Source organism: Fusarium proliferatum, assembly GCF_900067095.1.
Source record: "Fusarium proliferatum ET1 genome assembly, contig: FPRO_scaffold008, whole genome shotgun sequence".
In the NCBI taxonomy this organism is placed as follows: Eukaryota; Fungi; Ascomycota; class Sordariomycetes; order Hypocreales; family Nectriaceae; genus Fusarium; species Fusarium proliferatum.
In genome coordinates, this window is record NW_022194797.1 from 146977 (window position 1) to 165393 (window position 18417).

The following is an 18417-nucleotide window of genomic DNA, read 5'->3' on the forward strand; positions in this document are numbered from 1 at the left end:
CACTATAGAGGCAGCTACAAAATGAATCAGATCCAAATCTTATTTTCATCACCAAGAATAATGTTGTGTATGCCAAACCACTCCGACCTGAATGCCTCGCAACTCAGCTTCAGAGTACCTTTTACGGCTTCCCTTCTCCGAGGCTGAAAACATCAGTGGCCTAGGACCAAGTATCCCAAAACGAACAAGCTGGTTGCGTATCATTGCCAGTGCTCGCTTGCGAGTTGTTGGGTGCATGCGGCAGCTCAGTCTAAGCCACGTTAGTGAGACACTATTGACGGCCCACGGTTAACGGCACAAATTGAACCACTCACGAATCGACTTTACATATCAGAGCACCTTTACCAGTTCACTCAGTCCAGTCTTCCCCAGATTCCCCGCAATTCCCCATAGCGCGCTAGTCTTTCTGCTATGCCCTTTAGGATGACCCCGCGTTGCGATCCTCAGTTTGTCCCCCCTTAGCAAGTTTAATGTAACGAATGAAGTTACCGAGGCCGAATTTCATGCCACAAAACAACCTTTGGCTTGGCTCACCTGATCCTGCCCTTGTATCACCACTATGGTTATGATATCCTCGTCTTAAATGGTCCTCCACGGCCCCTTCACATGCATTGACCGGATCAACCTTCTTTTACGTTCCCTTCAAATTGCTATTCTCATCAGATTGTTTTATCAACATGGACCACGTCATGATGGTTGAGCCCAAAAGCCCTGAGGCCCTTGCGGTCTCGTTTACCAGTGGCTGTCTCTTACACATTCTCTTCTACCGTAGGGGAGAATGGGACACACTTGCGCTCCGAATCTTGCAGGCCTATGCTACATTGCCCATCATTGTTATTGGGTTGTTACACTTGGCTGAATTCAAAGGATGGCAGCATGGCAACAATCTTTCGGCTGCATCCGTCCTTTTGCTCGAAGGCGCTCACATACTCGGGCTTATAACCAGCATCCTTTGTTATCGCATCGTCTTCCATCCCTTGAACAAGTTCCCTGGGCCACTTTACGCTCGAATCTCAAACTTCTATCCGACCTACCTCACTACCAAGAACACGCATCTGTATGAAGAGGTTGAGCAACTCCATCACCAATACGGTGATTTCGTTAGATTGGGTTAGTATCTCCCCCTCCAGCTTCCGATCTCAAACTAAATCTTCGCCTCTAGGACCAACACAACTCTCCATTACACACCCAAAGGCGATCGATGCTATCTACTCTGCCAAATCCCCATGCACCAAAGGCCCGTTCTACAACATTCTCAACCCTCGTATCTCGTTACACATGATTCGCGACCACAAGGAGCACAGCGCTAGGCGAAAGACCTGGGATAGAGCCCTAAGCTCTAAATGTAAGAGCTACTCTTTTCGCATACCCATCTATTCACCAGCTAACAAGTATAAAGCACTACGTGACTACGAACCTCGCGTCACAAAGTATACTACACAATTACTCGATCGTCTCAATGAGATGCAAGGCACGACTATCAACGCCTCGGACTGGTTGAACTTTTACAGCTTCGACGTTATGGGTGATCTTGCTTTTGGCAAGTCCTTCAACATGTTACGTGACGGTGTCAATCATTACTTCCTGAGTTCGCTGCATGGCTCAATGAAGATGGTTGGTGCTCTTGCCCACATTTCATGGGTTATCCCCATCCTGAAACTCATCCCCGCCGTCAATTCTGAGGACCGACAGTTCTGGGCGTGGATTTCAGGTCAAGTTGAGGAACGATCAAAGGTACGCCTCTTCCCCTGAGCAACCTGGTGACTGGACTAACACAGACGACGAGTAGATGAAGCCTGATAATCCAGATGTCTTTGCTTGGATCCTCGAGGAGTACGAGCGCAATCCAAAGACACACCAAGCAAAGCTCAATGTTGAAGCCGAAGCCTATCTAATCGCTGTTGCTGGAAGGTATGTACTCTGTGTCATTTCTGGGCACCAGAGTCGCTTTGAGACTTACCAGACTACAGTGACACGACCGCTGCGACTTTGACTGGTCTTCTTTTCGAGCTGGCGACCAATCCCTCTCAAATCATCAAGCTGAGAGAGGAAATTGACCAGTACTTTATGGACAGAGAACACGCAGACCATACATCACTTTCCAACCTCATCCACTTGAATGCCGTCATCGACGAGTCCCTTCGTCTGCATCCGCCTGTCCCATCAGGTTTACAGAGAATCACTCCTCCGCAGGGACTGATGGTAGGGGACACTTTCATACCAGGCAATACTATTGTTCAGGTTCCCATGCATACAATTCAGCGAGGTAGGTTATTTTCCGTCTGCATTACTGTACATAAACAGCTAACCATGTCGAATAGATGAACGCAATTTCGCACGACCATCAGAGTTCATCCCAGAGCGTTGGACAACATCACCTGAGTTGACCAAAGATAAGACAGTTTATGCACCCTTCTCAATTGGTAATATTAGATCTGCCTTCCATCTGAACTTATGCTGACTTTAAAAAGGTCGATATTCTTGTGTCGGGAAGCAGCTTGGTTTAATGGAGGTGAGATATGTTATAGCACATATTGTAAGGGCATTCGATGTCAGACTTGGTCAGGGCCAGACTAAAGAAGGCTTTTTAAAGTCCAAGATGGATACGTTCACACTGGCCACCCCGAACCTTCACCTTGTCTTTACACCTCGTCCTACAAAATGATGGCATTTATAAACACACAATTTGTTAAGCACAAGACAAGCAAACTTGCTTTATAGTTCAGCTTGAGATAACAGCCGTATTGATACTACTCCTAATAGCAATGATTAAGTCTCCTCCTCCTTATTTGCAATAGTCGCAGCACCTCCACCCTCCGCCTCAGCAACAATCTTTGTTCTCAACACCTTTCCACTCTGGTCGGTATAAATGTTACAATAAGCACTGAGCCCATGATACGGTGTATATGTGTACTGCAACTCGTATTCCACCCCTTCGTCTCCAGTGATTGTCTTGTTGTGGCCTGTGAACTTCATGTCCTTGTTGTAGAACCCAACTTCCTTACGACGCCTCTCAACTCCGTTGTTGTTCAGGTAGATATCGTATAGGAAGCCATCTTGTGTCAAGACGCGGTTCCTGTTTGTCGACCCTGAGAAGTCGTTGACGGAGTAGAGAATATTATTCTCAAGACGCGCAGTGAGATCTCTCTTCTCCAACGCCTCAGCATCTTCGCCAGATTCATTGCCTCCACTGCTTCCGCCAACGACATCGCCAACATCATCCACAATGTCCTTGACAGTATCTCCAAGGGTTGCAATGATGGGGTTCAAGTCGATACTCTCAAGAACATCATCGACCATACGAAGGATATTACCGAGACGGGCCTCAAGCTCGACCTTGGCTGTGACGTTGTAAATGCCGAGCTTGACACGATCAATTCCGAGATCGACACCGGCGTTGAAGTTCAGTAGATTGAGGACTTTTGCGTCTAGGTTGATTTTGGCCGTAATGTTCTGCACCTCAATGGAGATCTCGCCCACTGAGACATTGGCGTTGAGGTATACATCTGGTTCCTCATTGAGAGGCGCAATGCCGCTGTTGGTGTTTTCAGTCTCGTAGATGGCGGACTCATCGTCGCCTCGACGGTTCAGGCGATAGCCATAGTAGCCGTCGCCTTTAGCTTTCGCGGTAGCAAAGCTTACAAACGAGGCCAGAGCCAAAGCGCCGAATAGTGAATGATGCTTCATTGTGAGGTTGAGTTTGCTGTTGGTAAAAAGAGTGTGAGAACGAAGGAGACAGCTGCGCAAGCTAAAATGAGATGCCCTTCAGAAAGGGCGCAAGTCGTAGAATAGAAGAAAAAACACAAGCGACCCTCCTTCACAGAGCATCCCAACCAAGCTTGTAATAATTACCAAGTATCCCTGCTAAAAGTGGTGGAATAAGACTCAATCTAACTTGGTTGGATAACCCAGATTCAACGGCGGTAAGCGAACTTGAAACAGCATAAACTCCGGTAGGAAAGTTCCGGCCCTGATCTCCAGCCTCCGAGGTTTCATTGATGCAGGGGAAATCACAACGAGTGGAGCCGTGATGGGCGTATTAGAAGCCTTGCTTGGGCCTGAGAGGGCTGTATTTCCGACAGACCCCTGTCACTGCGTCAATGCATGAACTCAATCTCGATCGATTACCCCGTAAAGCATATCAGTAATTTCATTCCAGTTCCGAAAATCCTGTTTCCTTATTGCTTGTAACTCAAAGGGCGGATAAGACCCGCGATATAACCATCCCAATAAGCTCATAGAGCCGAACGCTTATGATGCGATGGGAGATTGCGCTGGTTCCAAGGGCCGTGTGACAAAGATCCACTTTATGCCATGGGGTAAATGATCAAAGACCTGGCGGTGGACGATGAGCAAGAAATGTCTCGACATACCATAATTGTCTCGAGTGATAGCGCATCGAACATCATCACCTCCTTCCAAACAGATTCCTACCAAACTTCAACATGCGTCTCTCCATTTTTAAGCCTTTGATTCTGGCTCATCTTTTCAGTCTGGGCATTGCCCAAACACCAGACTCAACAGACCCAGTTACAACTGCAGAGAGCATCGCCATTCCCCCGACAGCCTCACCATCTGGTAGTGAGGATGCCACCAGCGACAGCACGGCTCAGCCGACATCTGCACCTGGAGGAGGAGGAGGGTCAAGTAACTCCTCACTTGGTCCTCCCGACGTTCATCTCAAAGTCCCAGAACTCTCTGTTGGCCGCATTGAGCTAGACGTCGACAATCTGCATGCAGACATCAACCTCAACGCTGATATTGCGAAGCTTGTTCAGATCAACGCCGGCATCCAAGTCGGCATTGACAAAGTCAACATCACAATTGCGGATGTAGAGGCTGAACTTGAGCTCGTGGTTCGCTTAGGCCATTTGGTCGAGATTGTCAACCGCACTCTGGCTTCTCTCGATCTGAACCCGGCTCTCATCAATTTGCTCGACTCCGTCGGCGACATTGTCGAAGGCGTCATCGGCGCTGTGGATGGTCTACTTGGATCTATCACCCAGGGCGACACGAAACTCAATTTCCTCATTGACAACCTTGGAAACATCGTGCAAGAAGTCACAAAAACGGGCAGCGATGTCGTCAGCTCGATTATCGGAAACTACAAGCAAAATATGACCTTCACCGGCGATGAGAAGACTTTGCAAAATGGTCTCACGCAGAGGACATATGAGTACAAGGAGCTCAGTGCTCTTGTAAACATTGTATTTAACAAAGCTGGTCAAATTGTTCAGGCCATGGTTGTCAAAGGTGGCGGTAGTGGTTCCGGAGACGATGATGAGCCCAGCGGCAGTGCAACTGCGTCGCAAACAGCAACGGCTACTCCCAGCCAAGCTACAACGACATCTTCTGCTTAATGAAGGATCACGCTGCATCGCATTTATACACCATATTAATAAAAGTAACAACCATCACCATCTTCTCAGAAATTATACTATATTGTTGCCATTAGTGACCTATAAAATGCCGAATTGATGTATTATAACCTAAGCTTAACACTAAAGCCATTGTGAGATACTAGGGAATAGATTGCAACTTTAAGACCATTTCGAGACGGCTAGTATAGGCTCGACTAAGTCTTATGAAGCTGGTCCCTCTCCTCAAGGAGGGTTCGGTAGTAAGTTCAGTCCCTTTAGTGAACTTTTTGCATCAAGCTGTGATACTTATTTTTCGGCATCAAGTTGGCCTTAATAGGCTACTTCAGGGTTTCCTGGGCCTGCCGTATATCCACGAAACTACCCTTCGGCCACGCAACCCAACTCGTCTACTACTGCATTTTCTGCATGTCGTAATTAAGATAAAAGAAATATTTACTGACTCTTGGCCTTCATTGAACCACAAAGGGCCAATATCGCTCACCTCAATGGGCTACTCAGAGATTCGATCATGCCTCAGGAACTACCTCACAGCTTTGTTCGGACAACCATATTGGCAATCGTCCCCCTGTTTATCACAATAAGCCAAATACTTTAATTGCGTCAATATATCTGAGAGAAAGTGCACCCCCAAAACAAATAACCCTAACTAAAATCCTGGAAGATATTTGCCAAGCCAATGGCGAAGAAAGCAGGGCTAGGCTCACCCTGCACATTCAGACACCCAACAATCGAAAATCTCATCCTGAAGAACAGTGTGCATATGACGTGTCATGAGGACCGCTCTGACGTGCTGAGAGGACTGATGATGCGATCCTTGGCCGTCGGTTACCAAAGTGGGGGAACTGACCGTTCGTCCATGTTCAGTTCAAAATTCACCAGTAAAGAAAATATTACTGCTATTTCCTTGACTTGAATATTGAACACCAAACACTCGTTTTCTGGGCCTGGTGATGAAGATCGAACAATCCCCCATTGCGGACTTGGAGCTTGCAGTGACTATACCAGCGCGAGACGTTAGCCACAGCGATGCATGCCCGACACAGACACCAGCGCCAGAAGATTCATGTCCTGGTGACCACCAATATCCACATCTCCCAAGAATCCGAGCTTTTCTTCTAGTAACGGTTATATCCATCGCGGCCCTTCTCACCGTAAGCACCATTTCTGGCCAAAAATACATCCACTAACGAATTGACAGGTTCTCAACTCTCAGTCCATCGTTATCATCCTCCCTGACCTAGGAAATGCGATGCGAATACCCTCCTCTCGCCAACAACTCGTTGTATCAATTTATAACATCTCCACAGGTAGCGTTATGCTCCTTTGGGGCCGTTTAGCAGACGTATATGGTCGACGGTTAGGTTTCTTGTCAGGGTCAGTCATATTTACCGTATCAACACTATGTCTTCCTTGGACTCGCTATGAAATACCGTTCTACGTATTGAGAGCCGTGCAGGGAATGTCAGCTGCGGCTATTATGCCCTCTGGAATTGGTATTATGGCTTCGACCTTTGCACCAGGTCCTTCTAGAAACATGGCTTTCATCGCAATTTCTGCCATGGCATCATTGGGTTCTGTCGTGGGTAGCCTTCTAGGTGGCTTTGTAGGATCGACTCTTGGTTGGAAGTGGGTGTTCTGGATACCAGCTATTGCATCCGCCTTTACAACTGCTGCTGGCTGGTTTGTCACAGCTAGTCATACAACGAGAATCACTCCTCGAGGGATAACCGAGAATGCTGAGAGCAGTAAGAAACCCTATGTCGACTGGATCGGGGGAGGTCTCGTATCATCCAGCCTGACATTGCTTCTTGTTGCCATCACGCAAGGAAACGTCTCCGGTTGGTCTACGCCTTGGATACCGCCACTATTGGTTGTGTCTGTATCACTTCTAGGGGGCTTCATCTTCTATCAGCGCCGGTTGGAGATAGACCCAGACCGTATACCTCTGATGCGTATGTCCATGTTCGCGAAGAAACAGTTTTCTGCACTATTTGTGCTGGTCGGTTGTTTCTACGCGTCGTTTAATGGGTTTCTTGTGTTTGTCACATATTTGTGAGTATCCTGTATGGATCATATCACTCATGTGCATCTAGCTAACCCGGTGAAGCTATCAGAAGTACCAAGGACTGGGGGAGTTGCAGACGACACTTCGATTTCTTCCTGCCGGGATACCAGGCTGTGAGTACACTATTATGCTGAACTGTACTTATCACTTTTCTAATTTTATCACGATAGTACTCATATCCTTTGCCGTGTTTCCAGCACTAAATCACCTTCCTTACTTTATTGTACTTGTTGTTGGCCTTTCATGCAGCGTTGTATCTCCATTGCTCTTTGTAATACCATCAATTCCGCCAATTACTACTTATTGGGCATGGGGATTCCCTGCTATGTGTCTTTGTATGAGCGTTGAAATTGTTTGGCCTGTGTTTAGTCTGCTTACTGCCAAGTCTCTAGCGCAAGAAGATCAATCTCTTGGTGGTGGCCTTCTTTAAACGGTGAACAATGTCGGCCGTGCTTTGGGATTGGCAATTGCGACGGCTATACAGACTGCTATTGCTGGGGATATCAATAATGAACAAGGATCGAATATATACTTGGACGGACTGAGAGCTGCACAGTGGTTTAACTTTACACTGGCCGTCACCGGGATATTACTAGCTCTATTCTTCTTTAGAGGTTTAGATAGGTCATAACTTTAGGCATTATATTTATATTTATTATAAGACTTGATGTAAGCTTATACATCTTACGTACCTTAACTATAATTATTTAATTTATAGGTATTTAATTTATTTAATATTAAGGACTACTCTGTGGCTTGGACTGACTCTGGGGATTATTTTACTGGCGCCAAATTGGAAAAGGAAGGTATAGGGCTTATGGACCATTAATCCCGCACACTGGGCCTATTATGCATAATGCTTTCCTTTTGTAATATGCGCTATGTCCTAGTTTGTCATGACTTGCTCCCAGACCATGCTAGAGCCTACGCTCGGTCCCTGAGGCGAATTACGAAAATCCACGGAAATTGCAGTAAAGGGCCCCGGAAATAGTTTACCGTAGTTATTATCATTATGCCCTTACAGAATCTTTTAGGGGATGAGTCAGGTAAACATGCTTATCTAATGCTATATAATAGAGGTACTTAAAAGTTGGTTTAGTTAATATAAAGTATTATTTCTTTCTTTCAAAGACATTAAACGCTTATAGTAAATTAAATGAGAAGAGTGCAGTACTGTAAATTAGTTCCGTTACCTATAAGTACTGGTGTATATAAGCCGGCTTTGCGCGTAAATCCTTGGACTGAAAAACAAGAGTCTGAAGCTATTACGTGTTTGTTATCTGATTTTATTGGCTTATCAGCTGGCCTGGACATAAGTTTAGAGGGTCCGTGGAGCAAAATGAATGATCGACAATGATCGACATTGATCGATCCTGTTGTAGGAATTTAGTTAGGGGTAGTGGCAGATCACCGTGACCTGTCAGGTGTGTCGCAAATAAATCTGTGCACTAAAGCTCTCTTATTTACAGAGTGCTAGTCCTGTCTGTAGAGGTTTATGTGCAGATCTTTTTGCAGCCTTCTTGCCCGTTTAGCCGCGTTGGAAACATTACTCGCGTGCAAAGCAATAGGTTCGCTGATCTTATGCAAAACAAGCAAGATTGCCTCCTCCAGCCCCGGAGCACTCTTTCCTAGTACCCCTTTCTACTTGCATATTTATTTTATCAAAGACCGTCTTATAGGGAGCTCTACAAATATCTTTACGTCCTCATGTCAACACCAATGACTTCTCACGAGGTCGGTGATTCATTAGCTATTCACCATGGTCACCGCATCCGCAGCATCAGCCATTAGCGCTATAGAGCGAACATGCTCAGTACCTAGCCTTCTTGGTTCGCTCTTCATCATCGCCACCTTCTGTTCTTCGAAGCTGTTTCATAAGCCAATCAGCCGGATGCTTTTTTACGCCTCTTTTGGCAACATGATGAGCAATGTCGCTACACTCATGTCCAAGAGCTTTCTCGATCAACCAGATTCTGCCGGGTGCCAAACGCAAGCATTTTTAATCGAGACGCAAGTTCTTTTCTGGTCTAATCTACTACTCATTTGCTGACCACTTGCTAGATTTATGTTTGCAGATGTCTTTTGGGCCCTAGCCATGGCGACGAACGTATACCTCACGTTCTACCACCGATTCGACGGCGTTAGGCTACGGAAATTAGAGCCACTTCACATTGGTCTATGCTACGGGATTCCGTTCATCATAGGCATCACCTTTATATTTGTAAGGAACAAAGACGGTCATCGGGCATACGGGAATGCGAACTTGTGGTGCTGGCTTACCGTGGAGTGGGATGCTTGGCAGCTGGCCACTTATGGACTGATATGGTAACACATTCCTTGGTCATACTCAATGAACAGTTCTGACAAGATGCTAGGCTGATTATTTTTATCGCCTTTGCTATATACGTCCGGACCGGTATTACTATCTATAAATGGAAGAAACGTTTGAATAGCTTCTCGAATTCGTACGAGCGGAACACTTCGTCCCAAGTCCCGCAGAATGCAGATCCCATGGTCATTGCCAAGACTACGAAAATCACCATTTCTACATCAGATTCTGCACCGACTGGCTTCGACCAGGTTTTTGGATCCGCAACGAGACCCGAGCCAGTCCATTCAGCAAACATTGACACCGGTCCCGCGCAGCCCGTAGCGAATCCTTCCGAGCAAAGCTACATCAGAACACAGCACTCAGATCGCAAAGGACGCAGCCCGAGTGACGAGGCAGCTATGTCATATGCCAAGACGGCCCTTCTGTTTTTCACAGCGATGCTTATCACTTGGATTCCCGCGAGCGCGAATCGTCTGTACGTTCTTGTTGACGGCAAGTCATCCGTGCCGTTGGGATATCTGAGCGCATTTGTACTCCCTCTGCAGGGGTTCTGGAACGCCTTGATCTACTATTACACCTCCCGAGCCGCGTGTAAGCAAGTAATTGCTAGTCTAAGGACTGGGTGCCGCCCTCTGGAGGAAAGCGATGCCAACGGGTCTAGCTTTGCTGACGGAAATAATGAGCAAGGGTTTCAGCTGGAGCAGGTAAAAACTGCAAAGAGGGGACAAAGTTTTGGGGATACAGAAAGCACAACATCGCTAACAGCGAAAGTCTAAGGGTTCTTTTCTATCACAAGTTTTGGGTATTGATTGGGTTTTAAATAAACTACATATATTAAGTAATGTCACTACTTTCAGCGATACGTTGTCTTGGAACCTAGCATACCACCAGTGTTCTTTATCTAGTGGCTCAGACAAACCTCGTAAGCAATGCCATCCCTGTCTGCAGATCATTCATACATCCTCACGTACGGAACATGAACTGCCTGATACTGAGATGTATGAGGACCAAAGTGACACTTCCAGTAGGTCCGATATTTGTTCGATGTCTTCGTCAGACCATCCTTCTTGGCCGTCGTGCTGGTTATCTTGGTGCATGGCATGTCTATATCAATAGTGCTCCATCGCTGGTACGCCACAGTGCCATACTCCATCTTCCGGCGACCATTCGTCAGGGTGAAGTCCTTCAACTGAGAGTCGGTTGCCCTGATGAGCCAGAAGTAGACCTTTACTGCCTCGGCCAGTTCTTTCTTCATGTTTTCCTGGATCGCGATGAGCCCATTGCGTACGTAATAGCCAGTCTGGTCAGTGTTGTCAAACTCCCCCTGGTTGACCTTCTCCCAGTCTATGGCCAGCATACGGGTGATGAGCTCGTGAAGTGCTTTAGAATCCGCCAGATATTCGGCGACAAACGACTTCAAAGGGCCAAGCTCAGTGGCTACCTTCTTAGAGGTAGTTGACATCCCACTAACCACGGGCATAAACTTGAAGACGTCCTTCGTGACTTTGATGTCGTTGTTCCGAATCTTGCTGATCATTTCATTCGCGGGAGGGATATAAGCCCAGTTTGACCTGAGCTTGTTGACATCATCTAACAAACTCTTCGTCTTGGTGTTGAAGCTGAATATCTGTCTGCCTGTGCTGAGCTTGTCGGACAAATTGATGACGGTTTGCACATCTGTCATGAACCTTCGAATATTTGGGCGATTGCTCCCGCAGTAGCCCATTCCAGTGCAGATGGAGTCGTAGTAGCCGCTGAGGATATACTCAACCCCATTAAAGGCTTCTTTAGCGTTGTCCGTAGCAGTCATGACGTAGCCAGTGGACTTGGTAATAAGGTCTAGGTTGTCTCTCCAACGGTTGAGTATAGGAATGATAGGCCCAAGGAGAAGTTTGTAGGAGGCGGTAAGGTAATTGCTGAAGACAGCGTAAATCTGTTCAGAGTTGCAGACACCTATGACTCGGCAGGGATGGATAACGGAGATTATGGCACGAAAGGTTCCACGGGCCATCTGATACATGTTAGTTAAGCCATGTGTGGTATAGAACGGATACGTACATCAGCTCCTAGGACGACTTGCCAGCCAGTCGCCTTAAGTTTGTTCAAGGTGGCATCACGACTTTGTGAGTATTTGAGACCTCCATCTGTCAAGCACTAGACTCGATCAGCGCAAAGAAACTCCAAAGCAACGCCTTGCAGCAATACCTTCTCCAGGGTCCCGGCCTGATCCAGATAGTAGTTATTCGCCAAGTCAAAGTTACCAGCCGAGGAAGACGTAAACTTGCCCTCAGAGTTTAGAGTGCGCAGTTTAGTGAAGCAATTGCAAATAGGATCCCGGGCCTTGAGAAATTTGTTGCCGAGTGTTGTGCCGAGGGCTTTGCGGATTTGATCGCAGACGTTGACCTTGATGTAGTTGAACTGAATAGAGCGAACGTTCTTGCTCGACTTGACGATCTTGAATCCGTTTGGTACAGTGATGGTTGTTTTACAGCCATTATTGGCGCTGCCTGTACAGATGTCGGTCAAGCTGCTTTGCGCTGAAACCACATCACTCAGCAGCACCAGCGGAGCCAAAATAAGCGAGAATTTCATCGTTGAGTGGACTTTACAGGAATGCAGCACAGTCTCACCCTCAATGCCTGCGATGAGCGCCCTGTAAATAAGTGAAAGTGCCTCGCGTAATTCGAGACTTTTCTAAAATCTGGTCACCGCCAGGGCGCCATGAAGCTGAACCCAATGGCGCAGGTAGCGCCTCCACCATGATCGATAGTCTCCAGATAGCGTTCAGCCCTTTGAAAGCGGAAGTCGCTTAGAAGAGGATTCATTAGGCGATACGACCTGCCAGAGATTAGGTGGCGTTACACCCAATAGTCGAGCTAGGCCCTTTGCGACAGCCGCTTGACATTTGACATGACTTTCTCGTGTTCATGATAATGTGCGATGAACTGTTTGGTAGTCAGTAAAGTCTTGGCAAGTTGAAATGCCAAGACGGCTGGTGGTCTACGCAGGGTCCAGACCGCAACTACCATGACGAAGACTTTCTTTTCAGCTGCCTCTCCTCTTAGCACATACCAAATCCCCTAATCTGCCGACAGCTTACAGCGCATGGCGCGAATACGCCTTAGAGTGGGAACAACGAATAAGCTTAAAAATAAACTCAAGGTATTGGCGGAATTGGCATGCCTCTATCTCACAATCCCCTGGATCAGGGTAAGCCTTGTGGCTTATGACTGATTTAGTGAACATCCTAGCAGGCAGAGCGCAATTCCTGGACCGTATGTAGTCCTGTGACCTTATTTATCCATCTTAGCGAGTTGGGCTGGTCAATCACAGATAAAACCATTTATCTGCCATCACTGAGTTGAGATTGTTTCTCCGTCTACGGTGACGAAGAGCTCATAAGACCTTGAACGCATCCCTTGCATAAGAACTTGCCAGACGGCAGAGGCCCGAGGCCCGCTCTTGATCCATAGATGCACTAGGTTATCAGCTGCTATTAGTCTGGGACTCATCTCCGTTTCTTCACGGAGGTTGAACCAAAACGCTACACGATGTCGAGACATTTAACCGCGAGTCCCTATTTGATAACAAGAAAATTCAACTCTATAAATACATATACTCTACACGATAATACTCAACTAAATAAGATGATACTCATGCATCAACTGGCCAATCTGTGAACCTTCCAGCTTGTTGACAAGAAACCTTCGAATACGCTCTGGCAGCCACGTCACCAATTCCTTACCATCTCGTAACTGACACATCGCGTCAAGCAAAACTCTCACATCGTAAGTCGAACCAAATACCTCTGGAACACCACGATCCACTCCAGTAAGTTGATATACCGACTCCATAGCCGTACGAACAGAATACTCTGTAGTAAAGATAGTATCGCGTGTTGTCTCAGAAAACTGCCCCAGGAAGGCAAAGTTCTCTGCTCCGGCTGGAACAATGTCGGGACGATCCCCCGCCTTTCGTGGCATGAAGAAGGATGTGACATATGGCATCATTACTGGGACGCATTTGGCGCCTTCAGCCGCAAGAACAGGGATGTCGCTCTCTGGGACTCCCATGTGATACAGCCACTCCTGGGTGATCTCCTCGCCAGTGCAATCTTGCATAGGCTTCTTAACGTAGTCGCCGTTCTTTTCGACAAGTAAGCCGTAGACCCAAACAACAATTTGATCCTTGGGCTGGTTCTTGAAGTGAGGCTGGCGATTGACCGTCCAGCTCATGATCCAGCTAGAATCACGGACTGTGACAATACCTCCAGTTACGACTTTTCCGCTGAAAGGGTCTCGCTTGCAGATCTTCTGGATATACTCAGGAACACGTTTGTCTAAAGTCGTGACAGTCGCTGACATCCACTTTGTCGCAGGGATGTTGTCGCAGAAAACCTCAGGGCGGCCAAAAGAGGGGTCTTTGGCTGCGATACGACGCCACAAGTCCCAGGCGGGAGCTGGACCATCATGGAGTTTAGCTGGGGTATGTTGATCACCTAAGCCAGAGTTCTCCGTCAAGGAACCAATAGTCATGAAGACGAGGTCGTTGACTCCCAGGGACTGACCGCCGTTCTCTCCGTCTCTGATCCAATGAATGAAAGTTGCAGTCTTCTTGTTCTCCTCAATGTTGAAGTCAACATCTTGAACCTCGGTGCCATACTGAAACACAACACCCTGATCCTCAAGCCATTTATGCAATGGCAGCACAAGAGACTCGTATTGGTTGTATTTTGTGAATTTGAGGGTCGAAAAGTCAGGCATGCCTTTGATATGGTTGACAAAACGATGGAGATACAGCTTCATCTCCAAAGCAGAGTGCCAGGTCTGAAAAGCAAACATGGTCTGCCAGTAGAGCCAAAAGTTACTCTTGAAAAAGTCCTCGCCGAAGACTTCGTCAATACGCTTGTTTTCAACTTCAGCTCTAGTAGCAAGGAAAAGCCTCGTCATCTCTGATTGGGCCTTTTCGGTCAGGGTAAACAGCTTCCCAGTCTCTGCATCTTGACCTTGCTTGATCGTGGCGCGCTGGAGCGAGAAGTTCGGATCTCTCTTGTTGAGCCAATAAAACTCATCAAGAACACTAGCTCCCTTCTCCTCAATCGAGGGAACAGAACGGAAGAGATCCCAAAGGCACTCGAAGTGAGATTCCATCTCGCGACCACCGCGGATGACGAACCCTTTCTCGGGTTCCTTGATGCCATCTAAGGCACCGCCTGGGATCTTGAGTTCTTCCAGGATGGTGATGTTCTCTCCTGGCATTTGAGCATCGCGCACAAGGAATGCGGCAGTTGAAAGACCAGCGAGGCCAGAGCCGACAATCCATGCCGTTTTGGACTCAATGCCTTCGGGCTTGAGTGGTCGCGCAAAGGCTTCGTAGTTGCCTTTGCTGTAATACATAGTGAAGAGTGAGTTGTTTGCTGAAGATATTGGAATAAAGTAAAGTTTATATGTGGTGGTTATATCAAGAATAATTTCACCGACCATGGCCAACTCTTTTAATTTATCTTCATTTCCATCTTGCGTGATGCAAGCAAACTCTCTCCCACGATATGATCTGATCGTTGACAAGTCCGTTGGCGATTTGTTAGTGCCCGAGGTTTTGGTAGCCCAACCCGACCATCACATGTAATTAGCTTCTGACAGTGGGCCGACTTGACGCTTTCCAGAAGATCGTGACTACGTCACAGTAGATGGCGCTGCAAGATAAGCTAAGTGAATTGTCATAATCGGGCTACCGGCAATAACTCTCTTCGCTCTTAGACTTTGCATGCCATTTCGCAAATCACGAGGCTTGTCGAACCTTTTTTGACCTTGCGCTAGCTCTATCGTTGCGTGATTATGACAGGTGATGGATATGGGCGGGTTTACAATTAGCGTTGGTCTGGGTCACGGCACATTCCGACCTGGTAAACTAATCGGAGCTGTTAAATGCCGTTTCCCGATGCCAATTATTCAGGTACTACCGCTTTTCCCATTCACTATTGTCACCTGCGAGATACAAAAAATAGCTATTCTCGCAGCGCGAGACTATGTTACATTAAAATCAAAGGGGACAAGCGATGACGGGCAATTGTCCTGCAACAGGTCATTCCCATACATGAGACTGTCTTCCCAATTGAAGTGACCCAACGCCTGATCACCTTCGTCATCCGCCAGAGGATGCAAGAAGTCTGTTGTGACGTGTATACTGACGTAAGGAAGACCCTCTGTAGATACAGAGCGGTTTGTGGATTGTCTGATATTGTGAATGATAGGATCGAGAAGTTCCCATATCATAGACGGTGGAAAGTTAATCGTGGTATCAGCAGCACCGGCTTCAGGTGACTTTCCAATGATAAGCGATTGGAGTCGTTGGAGGCTTTCGAGCTGGTGCTTACGGTTAGTAAACACAGGGTTCGCAGTGGAGGAGCTTACTTTTTGTGACATGCATGGCCACGTCTTAGACAGGCGCTGTAGCAATCTCTGTCCCTTGGCTAAATTCTGGCTGGCTTTGCAAGCAACCTTGGCATTCTTCACGAATTGGTAGAGCCAGGGAATTGTCGATGTTGCTGCAACAGCTAGTCCAATGAGGGGATTGTATATCTCAATGTTCAAATCTTCAAATATTCCAACAAGCCAGAATACCCACCCAGAGTGAAAGAGGGCTTGGTCCACGACCTGCTGTAAGAACAGCCTGGACTGGCTCATATCTTTATTGCGGCGTAAAGCCACCAAGTGAATGAAAGGGTGGTTCAATAAGGCGAGAGACGCATGCAATACTAAATGCGTGGTCAACCATGGATTCCAATACTCTGGGCATGCCTTAATCTCGTCTGAAGATCTCTTAAAAGGGAAGAGGCTCCTCATCAGGTGTCTCTGGTTAAACTGAGCCTCGTACTCAAACAGAGCAAGATTGAGCTTGGAGTATGTAGACTCTGGCAGCCAGGGTATCTGGACCTCTCCACGCCTGATCTCATGGAGATGGCAAGCGACTTGACTCCAGACTGCTATCATTCTCCCCGCGTGCGTGTTGATTCCTAGGTCATCTGATGAACCAACAGCGTTATCGAAGTCTGGTGCATTAAAATCGTCCGCATCCAGTGGGATTGGTGGCGGAGGCTCAACACTGGGAGGGTATTTTCGAGTCTGATCATGTGTTGGAGCCCTAGGCATGTGAGGGAAAAAGACTGCCTCAATGATATAAATACTCCAGTAGCATCTATTCTCCTCTGTTGATTCATCATTGGGTATTAAGTTACTTTCCCACAGATTGCGGACACTCTCCAGTCGTGTCGCTGTGCCAATGGACATCCATGCCTTGGACAAATCGCTCACTATAGAACCATTAGTGAGATCCATCGGAGGAAACTACATTTCTCTTCCCTGTAATATCTCTCAGTGCCATCATGCATAAAGCTTGAACAATCCCAACGTGATGCTTTCCTTCAGCAGCAAGTCGCTGTATAGTAGTAGCTGCCGAGCGGCTGTAATATCTCGATGCCTCTGCGTGATTATTCCGAAAGTACTCATGAGTAGTGAACTCGAGCATAAGGGCTAAGAAGCTATAGAGAAAATACTGAGGGGCGTCATTGAGTCTCTCTCCCAGGGTGGGGAGGTCAAACAATGGTAGAGGTTGAAGATGCACTTTCTGACTGTAGACTTGTAGAAAGTGAATCATTACATCTTTTGGCGGGTAAGATCTGACACCAAGATTAGTCAAGCTTATAGTCCATGAGTACAATAAGAGCCGTACTGGGCTTCTGAGAAAAAGACAGTTTGTTGCTCGTTCGGATCAGCCTGCTCAGTCAAGAATGGGTTCCCATCAGGGCTTGTCGTTAAACGGAGTGGCTGCGAAGGTCCAGAACTATGAGCTTCTCCATTTGTCCGCGAACTAGTATGCGACTGGTTATTACTCATAGACATATAGCTTCGGGCTTTTTCGGCTTACCCAAGTAATTCAGATAAGGACGCTATTTGCGACTCAAGAACCTGGACCCTGTCTCTGGTGGATTTCCTACAACTTTTGTCAGGCAAGAGTTCTGAAAATAGAGGGGAATAGCCTGACTTCTGAACTTTCTGGGCTTTCGCGGTACTGTCCTGCGACGAGCTTCCCCGTGCGGCATACTTGCACGGAAGCTGAAGTCGCTGACAAAATGAGCAAATCGGTCGCTCTCCAGTGCACTTTGACTTCTTGCGACTACATTTATATGTCAGCTGACTTTCTTTTTCTTCATAATAGCACTGAGCTTACCGACATGGCTCACAAGCTCGACGGCTTTGGCGAGTCTGAGTTCCTGATGCCATTAAAGTAATGCTTTGTTGATTGGGTCATGGTTGATGGCGGAGAATGGAAGTTCCGCGGAGTTTAGAGAGCAGAAATGGCACGTGAATAATGGAGATTTACTAGGCTCTCGCCAATCATCTTATGATATTTTCCGTTTCTATTTTGAGAGAGAGACAGTTCCGCTCACATGACTATCACGACGCGCTGCTAATTGGATCAAAATTGTTAAGGGATTTCCTAGGAGATCTAAAAGTTCCGGCCGCAGCAGAAATAATCATTGGCATAAAGTAGAAGAATGGGCATACTTAATGGATCTAAAAACGACTTCTATTTAAAGCATTTATTACTGTCACTTTATTTATCGCGTGATAAATAAA

The 18417-nt window shown here is 46.9% G+C and overlaps 8 protein-coding genes across 8 annotated transcripts; 4 read left to right on the forward strand and 4 right to left on the reverse strand.

The window, feature by feature from the left end:
* Positions 1-677: 677 nt before the first annotated feature.
* FPRO_13710 (uncharacterized protein) lies at positions 678-2665 on the forward strand (the record flags this gene model as incomplete). The annotated part of the gene is made up of 7 exons (XM_031218655.1): positions 678-1110; positions 1163-1345; positions 1400-1734; positions 1790-1911; positions 1971-2266; positions 2322-2423; positions 2472-2665. The coding sequence occupies 7 exons, from the start codon at positions 678-680 to the stop codon at positions 2663-2665; spliced, it is 1665 nt and encodes a 554-aa protein (XP_031084492.1).
* Positions 2666-2769: 104 nt separating this feature from the next.
* On the reverse strand, positions 2770-3687 carry FPRO_13711 (uncharacterized protein; the record flags this gene model as incomplete). The annotated part of the gene is made up of 1 exon (XM_031218656.1): positions 2770-3687. The coding sequence occupies one exon, from the start codon at positions 3685-3687 to the stop codon at positions 2770-2772; it is 918 nt and encodes a 305-aa protein (XP_031084493.1).
* A 758-nt stretch (positions 3688-4445) lies between these two features.
* On the forward strand, positions 4446-5360 carry FPRO_13712 (uncharacterized protein; the record flags this gene model as incomplete). The annotated part of the gene is made up of 1 exon (XM_031218657.1): positions 4446-5360. The coding sequence occupies one exon, from the start codon at positions 4446-4448 to the stop codon at positions 5358-5360; it is 915 nt and encodes a 304-aa protein (XP_031084494.1).
* A 971-nt stretch (positions 5361-6331) lies between these two features.
* FPRO_13713 (uncharacterized protein) lies at positions 6332-7876 on the forward strand (the record flags this gene model as incomplete). The annotated part of the gene is made up of 4 exons (XM_031218658.1): positions 6332-6532; positions 6580-7433; positions 7489-7559; positions 7617-7876. The coding sequence occupies 4 exons, from the start codon at positions 6332-6334 to the stop codon at positions 7874-7876; spliced, it is 1386 nt and encodes a 461-aa protein (XP_031084495.1).
* A 1329-nt stretch (positions 7877-9205) lies between these two features.
* FPRO_13714 (uncharacterized protein) lies at positions 9206-10554 on the forward strand (the record flags this gene model as incomplete). The annotated part of the gene is made up of 3 exons (XM_031218660.1): positions 9206-9426; positions 9508-9771; positions 9822-10554. The coding sequence occupies 3 exons, from the start codon at positions 9206-9208 to the stop codon at positions 10552-10554; spliced, it is 1218 nt and encodes a 405-aa protein (XP_031084496.1).
* Positions 10555-10727: 173 nt separating this feature from the next.
* FPRO_13715 (uncharacterized protein) lies at positions 10728-12370 on the reverse strand (the record flags this gene model as incomplete). The annotated part of the gene is made up of 3 exons (XM_031218661.1): positions 10728-11789; positions 11837-11932; positions 11984-12370. 3 exons carry the CDS (start codon positions 12368-12370, stop codon positions 10728-10730), a joined length of 1545 nt encoding a protein of 514 aa, XP_031084497.1.
* Positions 12371-13416: 1046 nt separating this feature from the next.
* Positions 13417-15174, reverse strand: FPRO_13716 (putative Oleate hydratase; the record flags this gene model as incomplete). Its single annotated transcript, XM_031218662.1, has 1 exon — positions 13417-15174. One exon carries the CDS (start codon positions 15172-15174, stop codon positions 13417-13419), a length of 1758 nt encoding a protein of 585 aa, XP_031084498.1.
* A 630-nt stretch (positions 15175-15804) lies between these two features.
* Positions 15805-18060, reverse strand: FPRO_13717 (uncharacterized protein; the record flags this gene model as incomplete). Its single annotated transcript, XM_031218663.1, has 7 exons — positions 15805-16143; positions 16192-17090; positions 17167-17456; positions 17510-17647; positions 17705-17770; positions 17822-17953; positions 18008-18060. The coding sequence occupies 7 exons, from the start codon at positions 18058-18060 to the stop codon at positions 15805-15807; spliced, it is 1917 nt and encodes a 638-aa protein (XP_031084499.1).
* Between the last annotated feature and the right edge of the window lie 357 nt (positions 18061-18417).